Here is a 12,007-nt window from a genome sequence, read left to right on the forward strand (position 1 = left end):
AAGCTAACCAATTTCATTCTATTGAAATAATAAACTTGAAAATGTTTGTTAAAAAAGAAAAAACAATAATGCTAGATAGAACGATTTAAATTAAATATTTTTAAAAATTATATTAATAAAGTATTCATTACAATACAATACGAATAATACAATATTATGGTTCTTCAAAGCTAACCAATTTCATTCGTTTGAAATAATGAAATAATTTTTACCTTCAGGCAAAAAAAAAATCTTAAGAATTCACTGAAAATTACAATAGAAAAATGAAAAAAAAGGCTAAATAATATGGCAAGGACTTAATATTAAATATTAAATGCCTATAGATACAAATGGGACTTGCAAGATGGTCATGCATATATTCCAAGGAAACTTCAATCCTCGGAAAAGGGATAAATTATAAATTAGAGATTAATTAGACATGTGCCCTGGGTGCGCCGTCCAACAGCTGAGCCACATCGGCCACGCTGTCCGCATAGAAGTCCGGCAGGCGGGCGGGATCCTTCTCCCCGAGGAACTCCGCCCGCGTGCAGCCGCCGCTGAGGACGAGCAGCGTCTGGAAGCCGCACTGGCGGCCAAAGCCAATGTCCTGGGCCAACATGTCGCCGATCATGAGCACCCGACTGGGCTGCTCGATCTTGAGATGACCGATGAGCAGGTCGCCCAGCTGGCGTCCCGGTTTGCCCAGTGTAATGGCTTCTAATGGCCTGCCACTGGCATCCGCCAGCATGGAAGCAAACGCCCCCGGTCCCAGGATATTCACGTCCTTGGCCACGGGCAGCAGGATATCGGTGGCGCCGCCAATCAGCAGGCAATCCGGATGACGCAGATACTGATGCGCTCGAGCCAACTTGGGATAGCTCAGGTTGAAGTCCACGTCGATGACCACGGCGCGCACCTCCTGCCGGTCGAAAATGTGCTCCGCCAGGCTGGCGAAGCTTCCCTCGATGGACTCGTTGGGCTGCGGAGATTAGAAAACTATTAATCGAAATACTTGTAATTTTATAAAATTTTTAAACATTTTTCCTTTATGAAAAAAGGGAAAATTAGGGATAAAATATGTATACAAAAAAATTATTTTTTAAACGGGAAAAGTCTTTAGTTGTTTTGGAAAATATTCAAAGATGCCTTAAGTCTTTTTTATAAATTTCACATAACTTTTGGCAGTCACTTTTTTTCTGTTTCCTATAAAATTTCAAACAAATATAACAATTCTAATGGAAAGCAAATATATTTTTAAAGGGAAAAGGTATTTTTTTAAATGGTTTTAGAAAATATTAATAATTAATAATATTAATTAGTTGACCTTTCTTTTTTTAAAAATTCTTTCAAAAATGTCTAAAATCTTTTTTTATAATTTTCATATAATATTCGGTATAACCGTTTTATTGTTGTTAAATACTATAAACATTTATAAATAATAATTCGAGTGGAATTTGGCTTTAATTCTTGGATAATACTCACTCCGTCCAGTATGTGGAAACCCGCTTCGCGCATTACTTCCTTAAACGGCTGGCTGGCGATGACGTAGATGAGGCCCTCGAGCTTAATGCCGCTCAGATAGGCTGCGATGGACTTGGCCGGATGCCAGATCTGCTCCGGCTGCACCTTCATCCCGATCTTGGCGAAGCGCTTGAGGCACTGCTCCTCCGCCAGCACGCTGTTGTTGGTCACATAGGTCAACTGTTTGCCCCTCCGCTCGAGGGCAGCGTATCCCTCGGCGGCCCGCGGCACCGGATCCTTCAGGGTCCACAGGACACCGTCTATGTCGCTGAACACCCGGTCGAAGGAGTCCACAAAGTTGCGCCGCTCATCCTCGCTCAGCTCTAGAATGTGTTTGACCTGAAAATAATAAATAAATTACTCATAAGTTAAATATGTAACAATAAAATAAAAATTATTATTATAATTCTGATTGAAATACACAAAAAAAGCTATCTTTTGTCTAAAATTCGATTTTTTTTTACCCTGAAAAATCGGAATTTTAGCCAAGAACAAAGGAAATAATGGTCCAAATTTGGAATGTCATACCTCGTTGAGCTCGTTATTAAATTCCCAATCGATTGGCATTCCAACCTGGAAATTTTTAATTTTTTCAATTTTTCGCAAAAAATGATGATGGTACCCCTTACCAAAAATGCGAAAATTCGGTCGAAAATTAATTTTCTCAAATCAGTCGGAAAGTGCACTGATATTAAATATACAGTTGTAAGCTGCACAAAACAGTCCGCCTTTTTGATATCGGACCATTCTTGTCCAAGTTACAGCAAAAACCCAGTTTTAAAAACATAAAATTTTTGTCCAAAATCGAGACCTTGATTTATCACCCCAAAAAACAGTATTTTGGCCATAACAATGGAAATAATGGCCCAAATATGGAATGTTATACATCGTTGAGCTCGTAATAAAATTCCCAATCGATTGGCATTCCAACCTGGAAATTTTTAATTTTTTCAATTTTTCGCAAAAAATGATGATGTTACCCCTTATCAAAAAAGTGAAAATTTATGAAAATTTTATTTTTTTTCAAAAGTGATGGGGATCGTTAGTTTAGGTCTTTAGCAGCTCAAAACAGTCGGTCTTTTGGCTGTCGGCCTCGATTTGGCCAAATTACGCTCGAAAAACACAAAAAAAGGCCAGTTTTATCCAAAATTCGAATACATTTTTTCACTCTAAAAAAAAGGTTTCAACAAATTTTAAATAATATTGAAAAATAAATTGCAGAATTCAAGAACTCAAACGATAGAAAGTATTTTCCAGATTATAAAGATATTTAATTTATAGAAATGTCTAATGTTTCTTGTGCAATTATTGGATGTACAAGTCTTGCGGTTCAGCTTTTATCGACTGCAATAAAAAGTGATATATACGCAATATGGACAGAAAAACTTTAAAACTGAGTGTTGTTAGCTGATATTGATTGATATTGAGATTGATGTACAGATTATCCTAAGCAACTTACCCCATTACCCTCCTCCATTGAAATCCGATGCGAAAGCTGTTATCGTGGGCACGGTTGTCGGCAAACTAACGTCGCCGAATGGCGACAGCTGAAATTAAAACGCAAATTGAAAGTGGAGCCGAGAAACTGAAACTATGGAACAGAGACTGAGTCTAAATTAGCACCTCAAAGCGAGGCGTCAAAGATCCCAGATAGAACAGTCGTCACAACAACGTTGAGAAAGCAAAACAAAAGCCGAAGAGAGAACGGTTTCCTACTTATCGGACTTATCAGTCCTCCCTTTCCATATCTTCATCACTTGGAGATTATCTATAAATAAATTAACTGTATAATCACTACATGGAAAAGCTCAAATCATGACTTCCGAATCTTGGAACATATATAAAACTTATATCATAATTCTGTAGCAAGGTATTTTAATAAAATAAAACTTAAACAATCCTTAATTAACATTTTTTAATTTAACACATATAAACATATTATTATTAAATTATAAATGCGGGAGTTTCAGCTTCCATTTAACATTTTAAACTCAAAGACTACATATTACCTTCTTATTACGTTTCTCCGTAATAGAAGTCGTTATTAACAATAAAATTGTGATTAAAAAAATACATAACATTGGCAATAACAAACAAAAAATCGCGACAGAAATCGTTGTCAAATGTTGGTTCAAAAAATACATAATATAGACAACTAGCGTTTCCTAATCCTAGTATCCGATTTTTGGAATCTAAACTTTCTGCAACGTCTCAAGGAACTGGATGATGAGCTCGGGGTACAAGTACTTGATGCACCGCAGAGGCACTGCGTCCATGGTGCCACATCCCTTCCAGGTGACGCAGAAAAAGAGCTGCTCGCGCACCTTGAAGCAGTTGTGAATCTTCTCCAGCTGCAGACAGCGTCCTATGCCGTAGGTTTTCGAGGTCTCCGGCATCTTCCAGCCGCGTTTCTTCTTTTTCACGTTCAGGTGAAGTCCCTCCTGACGGATGGTGCGCTCCAAGTCGGCGAGCAGCTCGTCTAGCCTTAGCTGAGTTTGTATCTGGGCTACGGTTAGCCAAGAATTGGATTCCTTCTTCTCCTCCTCGGTGGTTGTTCCAGATGCAGTGGTTTCTTCAAAACCCAATGAAGCTTCCTCTAGAAACTCCTGCTCCTGGGACGTTTTACTATTACAAATAGCTTGGATTGATGATGCCTCCTGTGAATCTTCTTCCGAGTGGGCCACCGAGCTAATGGACTCACCCACTGATTCGTCATCACTTAGATGCACCTGCTCCTGCTTCACTTGGGAGGAGGAGGAGGAAGACTCCTTGTCAAAGCCCAGGAACTCTTCCTGCTCAGCGTAGACCGGTGAATACTCCTTATTATTCATCATAACATAGGTAGGCACCAACTCCTCTTTCTGCCTGATCTTCGCCCGCTTCTTATTGGTGTTTTTCATGATCTTAATGAAGTCCTCCTCTTCGTAGTCCATCAGCGAGGCAATGCAGTTGTCCAACTCCTCCATGGGCTCCCAGGTGGACTGATCCATGGGATATCCCTTCCATTTCACCAGAAATTGCTTGCGACCGCGCAAGTAGCTGTGGGCCAAGAGCTTCTCCACCTCGTACTCGACATCCTGATCATCGATGGGCTCGTGCTCGGCTGCGGAGACACCCTTCAATGAGGTTTTAGACATAACTATAGTTTTTTTTAGACGTAGCACATAAAAAATTAGAGAAAAATTAGAGACGCATGGCGTCACGCGGTAAAAAAACAAAGGTAAAAACGGCGTCAAGCTCAGGATGCGGGCTGCCAACTCGCTGTTATATGCAGGTAACTGTAAACGAGGGCTGGCTAACCAGATTCCACCGTTTTGTCGTCCGTATATTAAATTTATGGTAAGCATTAAGCTCTTTAAACTTAAATTTAACCAGCGACCGGTAAAAGCAACGCTTTAAATGTCCAATTCAATGCTCATTAAAAACTTTAAATTTTATACCATTTTTAAAAAAAAGGCAGTAAGTAAAAACCTAACATATTGTGTATATTCGATGTAATAAAATTAGTAAACGTAACTGTTTTGAATTTCATTTAAAAAATCATATTTTACCAGTTAGTTCCTGATTTGTTAAGTAAAACTCTGAGTATAACTGTTATTTTTTTAGTTTTATAATAAAAGTTAAAAAATAAAAGTTATTCCTTGTGATCAAAAATAAATCTCAAACTTGATTTATGGCAATTTTGTGAACCAAATATATTTAAAGAAAATATAGTTATACCAAATTCGCGAATGGCTTTTTTATAAGATTTTCAGTAAGTTATATAAAACACGGCATTAAGTTTAAACAACATATGTATGCTAAAAATAATCGGACGTCATAATTAATACAAAGAAAAACTATAGATAGCCTTAAGATTAATGCGCTTTTGCAAATGGATTCGATTACACTGGAATACCCCTAATTGCAGTTAATTGAAGCGCGTTGGCAGCGCCGAAGCTCGCCGCCATGTTTTCCTCCATTCTCATTTTCCGCGCGTCGCTTTGGGTGCCACTCTTTTTTCTTTTTTTTTTGTGTCGAAAAGAAAACATGTCTAGTGGACAGCCGGAAAAGCCCTGTGACTCCGCAGCCGCCGAAGCATCCGCAACCAGCGCACCGGACTGCAATGTGTATGTGGTGGAGAAGATCGTGGGCAAGCGCCTGAAGGGCGGGCGTCTTCAGTACCTGGTGAAGTGGCTGGGCTTCTCGGACGAGGAGAACACCTGGGAGCCGCTGGAGGGAGTGATCCACTGCTGCGATCTGCTGGCCGACTTCGAGGCAGAGCTCTTGCGGCGCAGCCAGGGGCAGAACGCCGGTGGCGATCAGGAGCAGAAGCAGCCGCAGGGGGCAACCAAGAAGACCCGGAAATCCACCAAGAAGCCAAAGCGCAGGCATTCATCGAGTGTTTCTCGGGAAATGGAGCAGCCCGAGGCGGAAGTCCAGGCTGTGATCAATCCTCCTGTTAAGGGCAAGGGCAAGGGCAATCCAAAGGCTCCGATACCCCGACGTCACTCATGCTCTCATCTGGAGAGCAACGCAGACCCGGTTGACTTGGAAATGCAGCGCATCCACAGCTCACCGGTGGACATGATGCCGCCGCAGGTCGGTGGCCACGAGGATACGCCATCCAAAGACGATCTCCCGAGTTCCGGGGAGGAGTCGATCGCCTCGGAGGACGGTCCAGATAGCTGGAAAATGCCGGAACGCACGAAACCCTTCGGGTTGGAGCGCGGTCTCGAACTGGAGAAGGTGCATCACTGCTTTAAAGTTCGCGATAAAACCTTCTTGTTCGTCTCCTGGAAGGGCTGCGACGAGGTGGACGCCGTGCGCCTGGAGGAGATCAGGCAGGCATACCCCATCCCAATCATAAAGTTCTTTGAGGGCTTGAAACTTTCTGATCACTAAGGATGCCTGGAAATTCTTGTCTTGCATAATAGGCTGAACAAATATAATTTTTTTTCATTTTTTTTTTAAATTTTCATACAAGATAATTATTATTAAAAAAGAAAAAGGTCATTTAAAAATCGTACTTTTTAAAAAAGTAAAAGAGAAACAAGTCATTTAACAACAAAAATTATTAAAAATTTAAATTAATCATTATTTTCTAGTTTCTAGAGTTAATCTAATAAAAGCTTTATACTTTGAGTGACGAGATCTTATGATATTATATAATTAATTATAATAATTATTACAAAACCCAAAGAAATATATACAAATAGTCATAGTCACTAGTTTCCCGCTTAAGACTTAATATAATAAAAGCTTTTTTACCTCGAGTGACCAGATCTTATGTGTTATAACAAGTCCCCTAAGCTAAGCTCCCGAGCTATCTTCAAAAAGTTAGTTATACATATGTATTTTTTTGGCGCCTTTAGCGCAGCCTCACTGCATGTAAACACACAAGTACTTAGTTATAATACGAACCTAAGGCACGTTAGCTAATGAAAACAAAACAAGAATCTCGCAATTCATTCAAGCTGCTTAAGCTGCTGGCGAAAATAAACAATGCAAATAAGCCAAGTTCAATGAGCCAGGGCAAAGTGAATTAAGAACCGAGAGAACCGGTTGTTTTTGCCTTTATTGCACTCACTTTGATTCTGGCTACTATCAAAAAAGCCCAAAAACGGTGTGTCACAAGTGTCAAAAGCCATCTGGACAGATAATACGAGATTCGAACAAAAGCCAGCGTTTGTTTTCATAATAATTAAATTTTTTTCGGAGGGGCACAGAGAAAGAACGCGTGCCTGTACAGAAACAAATATGATTTCAAAACGATGATCCGACACTGATCAAAAAAGTCTTGACAGAAAATTAAAGAACAAAATTTTTGTATTACTATTTAATGTACTTAAAAGATTATTCAATGATAAATCATAGTTGTAAAGTTTTAAAAATATATACTAAATGTCACCTTGAAATGTTAAAAATCCTTTTAACATTATACAAATTTTTTTTTATACAAAAAACTCACTATGTAATAATGACAAACCATTTTAAAATGGTTATAAATTATATTATTTTACAAATATTTACTAAATGTCATCTTGAAATATTACAAACCTTTTTTATTTTAAATATCATTCACTGATAAATTTTATTTATAATTATATTTCTGAAAAACACCCACAATGTATTATTGACAGACCATTTTGAAATGGAAATAAATGTAATATTTTTTTTTAAATACTAAATAAATCTTGTATTATCTATAATGATTCCGGAACTGATCAAAATAGGTTCTCTCAGTGTCTCTCTGGCTTTCGACTAATTGCCTCTTGGAAGTTGGAAGTTGCCCGGCTGGTTTCTGCTCTCCGATCTGCGATCTGCGATCGCCAATCCAATACAATCGCTGACCCCCACTGCAGTCCGCATCGTGCGCTGATCAAGAACGGAAGATGAGTAGTCGGAGTCCCATTTCCACATCCACCTGCGTGTGCCTGCAGCTCCTGGTGCTGCTTCCGCTGCTGGCAGGTGAGAGAAATTCTAGAAAATCTAGATTCAAGAAAATCATGTACAAGAAAACAGATAGTCGCGTTGTTTCGATTGAAATTATATGTTTTTTAACGGACTTTCTAACTTTTAGATTAATATAAAATGTTTATTACTTCAGCAATAATGTAAAATTAAAAAATATTCTTAAATTTCATGTTTTTTTTAAAGCAAATATCCAAAAATCTTGCATATTATAGAAATTAGTTTTTAAAAAATATATTTTAAATATAATAGGTAATCATAATTATCTATGTCAGGATTTTCCCACTTTTTGGGGAGTTTTTCGTAGATCGTAGTGACTCACTTAAATTTCACATCTAATGGTACTTTTTCCACCACAGTTGAGGCAACACCGGCCATAAGTCCGCAGTCGCAGCGCGGCATCATCTTTCCCAAGGATTCCTTCGATGAGTGCTACCTGGACGAGTTCCGTAGGACGAAGGGCAGTTGCCGGCGCATGGAGGACTGTCCCAGCGCTTTAAAGGGATGGCTAGATAGACGCGAATCGCCCAAGACCTGCTACTTTGTGCGATTCGATCACTTTGTGTGCTGCAAGCCAGAGGATCCGATTGCCACCGAGGTGCCGCCCACGCTGCCACCCACCCGCAATCCCTTCGTAGCACCACTGGTCGTACGATCCAGTCTGCAGGGTGAGAAAATCTTTGAAAATAATTATAACAATATAGCGAGCAAACAATTAATATCAATTAGGTTCTAAATAGTCATGACAAAATATAAATAAACCAAAACATTGAATTACATTGAGCATTATACTACCTATATAATATCAATTAGGTTTTAAATAGCCATGGTTCAATTTGATATATATCGTTTTCTATCCTAAAATAATATAATATTAATTTTTGGTATAAACCAAAATATTGAAGTACTTTAATTTATTTTTTAAATTATGAAATTACATCTAGTTCTCCATTTTTAAAAATATTACCATGATAAAAAATAATTTTGTTGGAAGAAAAAACAAACAAATTAAGAATCCACTCCAGATATATTAGTCTTAAACAGGTTTTGCAATATTTTATGTCTGACTTTCTGACGTGATGTAATCCATGACTAACGAGGGTTTCCCCTTTCATATTCCACATTCGCAGCCTGCTACGACTTGAACAATGTCAAGAAGATCAACGAGAACGACTTGACCTTCGTGGTCTCGGTTGTGGGCGGCATGCCCACCCGTCCGCGGGAATTCCCCTTCATGGCGGCGCTCGGCTGGCGCTCCAACTTCGATCAGCGGATATATTATCGATGCGGCGGCGCCCTGATCGCCAACAACTTTGTTCTGACGGCGGCCCACTGTGCCGACTTGGGCGGGTAAGTTTGGGGGCCCTCTTAATTCTTAATGTGGGAACTGATAGCAAATCTTGTTATGTCACTATGTTTGGGTTTTTTTCTTTGGGTTCCCAAGGCTTCAGTGATATTTTCGTTAGATTAAAAAGCTAGAACTACAAAAGTTGTCAGAGTTGTCTTATAGTTAGAGCTTTAAAGTAACAGAGGGTTTTTTATAGAGATATAACAGCAGAAGGCCTTAAGCTCGCTTAAAATAGGTTTATTTTAATTATTACTATTAATTTTATTATATTTTACAGTTTTTTATGTCTAATAAGGTATTTAGAAACTATTTGGAATTTTACATTTACATTTATTATTATCTTTTTTTTTAGTTTAAAGGTTAATTGGTAATTATTATTATTCTATTTATTTTTGTACAGTTTTTTATGTCTATTTGGTATTTCGGAACTATTTGGAATTTATTTCATTACATTATTATATTTTTTACATTTTTTATATCTCATTCATTATTTTGGAATTATTTAGATAGAAGAGAGTTTTCTGGGTACTGATTTTAGTAGGATTTGATAAAAGGTGGATAGGTTAAGGGAGCTCTATTTTTCACAGCCTTGATTACAATTGAATACTATTTTTTATGAAATCCGAATTATAACTTGTCTTTCTCTTCCAGTGAGCCGCCCAGCCAGGTTCGCCTCGGTGGCGACAATCTGACCCTGGCCGAGGGCGAGGATCTGCTCATCCGCCGGGTGATCGTCCATCCGGAATACGATGCCACCACCGCCTACAACGACATTGCGCTGCTGGAGCTGGAAACGGCGGCCAAGCCGGAACTGAAGCCCACCTGCATTTGGGCCGAAAAGGAGGTGGCCAACTCGCTGGTCACGGCCATTGGCTATGGCCAGACCAGCTTCGCCGGCCTCTCGTCCGCCCAGCTGCTGAAGGTGCCGCTAAAGAGCGTGAGCAACGAGGAGTGCCAGGTGCACTACCAGGTGGATCAGCTGGCCGAGGGACTGAAGGGCACGCAGATGTGTGCCGGCGATATAAGCGGCGAGCGGGATACGTGCCAGGGCGATTCCGGCGGACCGCTGCTCATGCAGGACGGACCACTGGGCTATGTGGTGGGCATCACGTCGCTGGGACAGGGATGCGCCAGTGGGCCGCCGTCGGTGTACACCAGGGTCTCCAGTTTCGTCGACTGGATCGAAGGCATTGTGTGGCCGCCGCAGCAGGAGGCGGTTTCCTCGAAGCCCATCGAGGCTACTGGTCCCGATTTCGATCTAAGAGCGATGATCTGAGCATCTGAGATTTTATTTTCGATAGAAGAAAAGCTTTGTGAATATACAAAACTTGGGCTTAACAGAAGGACATTTAAGGATGCAAGCTGGTAATTGTATTTTTTAGAAGAAGACATTATTTGTTTTATAAAATGTCTACTATAACAAATGAATTGAATTGAATTGAATTTTACATAAAAATTTAGGTAAACCAATTTTCTACTCTACAACAAACATTTTCTTTGCATTTTTTAGCAACCACATAAAGAAAATTTAGGGTAATCCAATTTTAAATATTTAGAAAAATATCTTCTTATAATGCTTTTATGTCTTAAAAAATGTTAAGTTAAAACAAAATTAAATCAATAGTTAGGAAAACATTTTTCCGCTGTTACCTATCTAATAATATCGATTTAAATAAACAAATATTTATAGAAAATATTTATACCAACTGACGGAACTGCGTACACTTGTCATTACTGGGTGTTCACTTTCAGTGGATCGCATTTCTTAAACAGAACTATGCGGCTGATTCAGCTGCTATCCATATCCATGGGACACAAACAGCTGGAGTTATTGGCTATATAAGTGTCCAGAACTACGGACGCCGGATAGTTGGGCCTTGAACACCAGCCAATGAAGATGTACCGCACAACAACGCTCCTGCTGATCCTGGGAAGTGCCTGGCGTTCGTCCTTTGCCTATCTGCCCGATGTGAACATTTTTACCAACTACCGCACCGAAGTCTATAATGGTAAACCTTCTAATAACTATCATTATTAATTTTTTTAATATTATATAATTTACTTAAACTCTAGGCATTCCCTCGGAGATTGACACGACGCCATTTGTGCGGATCGGGGACAACTACTACTATATCGAGCCGATGAACAAGGTCAACTGGTTCCAGGCGGCCGGCGCCTGTCGCATGATGAACGCCCACTTGGCCTCCATCGAGGACAAGCCGGAAATGGAGGCGCTGATCAAGTACATGAAGGCCAAGGGTTTCAAGAACAACGACTACTTTTGGATATCGGGCAACGACCTGGGCACCGAGGGCGCCTTCTACTGGATGTCCAACGGCCGGCCGATGACCTATGCCCCCTGGAACGGGCCGAAGCAAATGCCGGACAACTACGGCGGCAACGAGAACTGTGTCCATATGTTCGCCACCCGGGAGATGATCAACGATGCCAACTGCAAGATCCAGATGCTCTACGTCTGCGAGGCGACGGAGCCCAAAACTTTCAAGTTTACCTACATAAAGTGGTAGTTCTGTATTCGCTTGCTAGGCTTGAGCTAAATAAAGGGTAGTTAATTAATGGGTCCCTCTTTAAGAAACATATTTGTTTATAGAGGTTGGTGGGGCAAAACGGGCCTATGATTTTAGAATAGTTTTGTCTTTTTTAACCCGTTAATTGTAGAGTAAAATTTTAAAAAGTTATGAACAC

General features: G+C 39.9%; 5 protein-coding genes across 7 annotated transcripts; 3 read left to right on the top strand and 2 right to left on the bottom strand.

Moving 5' to 3' along the window:
* Nucleotides 1–50: 50 nt before the first annotated feature.
* On the bottom strand, nucleotides 51–3,158 carry LOC108054436 (chronophin-like). 2 transcript variants are annotated; one of them, XM_070219104.1, is made up of 3 exons: nucleotides 2,029–2,073; nucleotides 1,462–1,839; nucleotides 51–958 (listed from the first exon to the last, which is right to left on the bottom strand). In XM_070219104.1, the coding sequence occupies exons 1-3, from the start codon at nucleotides 2,065–2,067 to the stop codon at nucleotides 413–415; spliced, it is 963 nt and encodes a 320-aa protein (XP_070075205.1). In that variant the 5' UTR covers nucleotides 2,068–2,073; the 3' UTR covers nucleotides 51–412. The 2 variants fall into 2 exon arrangements, with proteins under 2 accessions (XP_070075205.1, XP_016992890.2); XM_017137401.3 differs by lacking the exon at nucleotides 2,029–2,073 and adding an exon at nucleotides 2,960–3,158 and having other exon boundaries at nucleotides 58–958.
* Nucleotides 3,159–3,358: 200 nt separating this feature from the next.
* Nucleotides 3,359–4,753, bottom strand: LOC108054437 (chromo domain-containing protein rhino-like). Its single transcript, XM_017137402.3, has one exon. The coding sequence runs from the start codon at nucleotides 4,635–4,637 to the stop codon at nucleotides 3,693–3,695; it is 945 nt and encodes a 314-aa protein (XP_016992891.2). The 5' UTR covers nucleotides 4,638–4,753; the 3' UTR covers nucleotides 3,359–3,692.
* A 730-nt stretch (nucleotides 4,754–5,483) lies between these two features.
* Nucleotides 5,484–6,622, top strand: LOC108054397 (chromo domain-containing protein rhino-like). Its single transcript, XM_017137332.3, has one exon. The coding sequence runs from the start codon at nucleotides 5,530–5,532 to the stop codon at nucleotides 6,382–6,384; it is 855 nt and encodes a 284-aa protein (XP_016992821.2). The 5' UTR covers nucleotides 5,484–5,529; the 3' UTR covers nucleotides 6,385–6,622.
* A 61-nt stretch (nucleotides 6,623–6,683) lies between these two features.
* Nucleotides 6,684–10,962, top strand: spirit (Serine Protease Immune Response Integrator). 2 transcript variants are annotated; one of them, XM_070219283.1, is made up of 5 exons: nucleotides 6,684–6,818; nucleotides 7,716–7,950; nucleotides 8,313–8,621; nucleotides 9,084–9,303; nucleotides 9,953–10,962. In XM_070219283.1, exons 2-5 carry the CDS (start codon nucleotides 7,875–7,877, stop codon nucleotides 10,575–10,577), a joined length of 1,230 nt encoding a protein of 409 aa, XP_070075384.1. In that variant the 5' UTR covers nucleotides 6,684–6,818; nucleotides 7,716–7,874; the 3' UTR covers nucleotides 10,578–10,962. The 2 variants fall into 2 exon arrangements, with proteins under 2 accessions (XP_070075384.1, XP_016992887.2); XM_017137398.3 differs by having other exon boundaries at nucleotides 6,773–7,105.
* Nucleotides 10,963–11,152: 190 nt separating this feature from the next.
* Nucleotides 11,153–11,895, top strand: LOC108054435 (C-type lectin 37Da). The gene is made up of 2 exons (XM_017137400.3): nucleotides 11,153–11,310; nucleotides 11,375–11,895. The coding sequence occupies exons 1-2, from the start codon at nucleotides 11,193–11,195 to the stop codon at nucleotides 11,827–11,829; spliced, it is 573 nt and encodes a 190-aa protein (XP_016992889.2). The 5' UTR covers nucleotides 11,153–11,192; the 3' UTR covers nucleotides 11,830–11,895.
* The last annotated feature ends 112 nt before the right edge of the window (nucleotides 11,896–12,007 follow it).

This window comes from Drosophila takahashii, chromosome X (genome assembly GCF_030179915.1).
Source record: "Drosophila takahashii strain IR98-3 E-12201 chromosome X, DtakHiC1v2, whole genome shotgun sequence".
Lineage (NCBI taxonomy): Eukaryota > Metazoa > Arthropoda > Insecta > Diptera > Drosophilidae > Drosophila > Drosophila takahashii.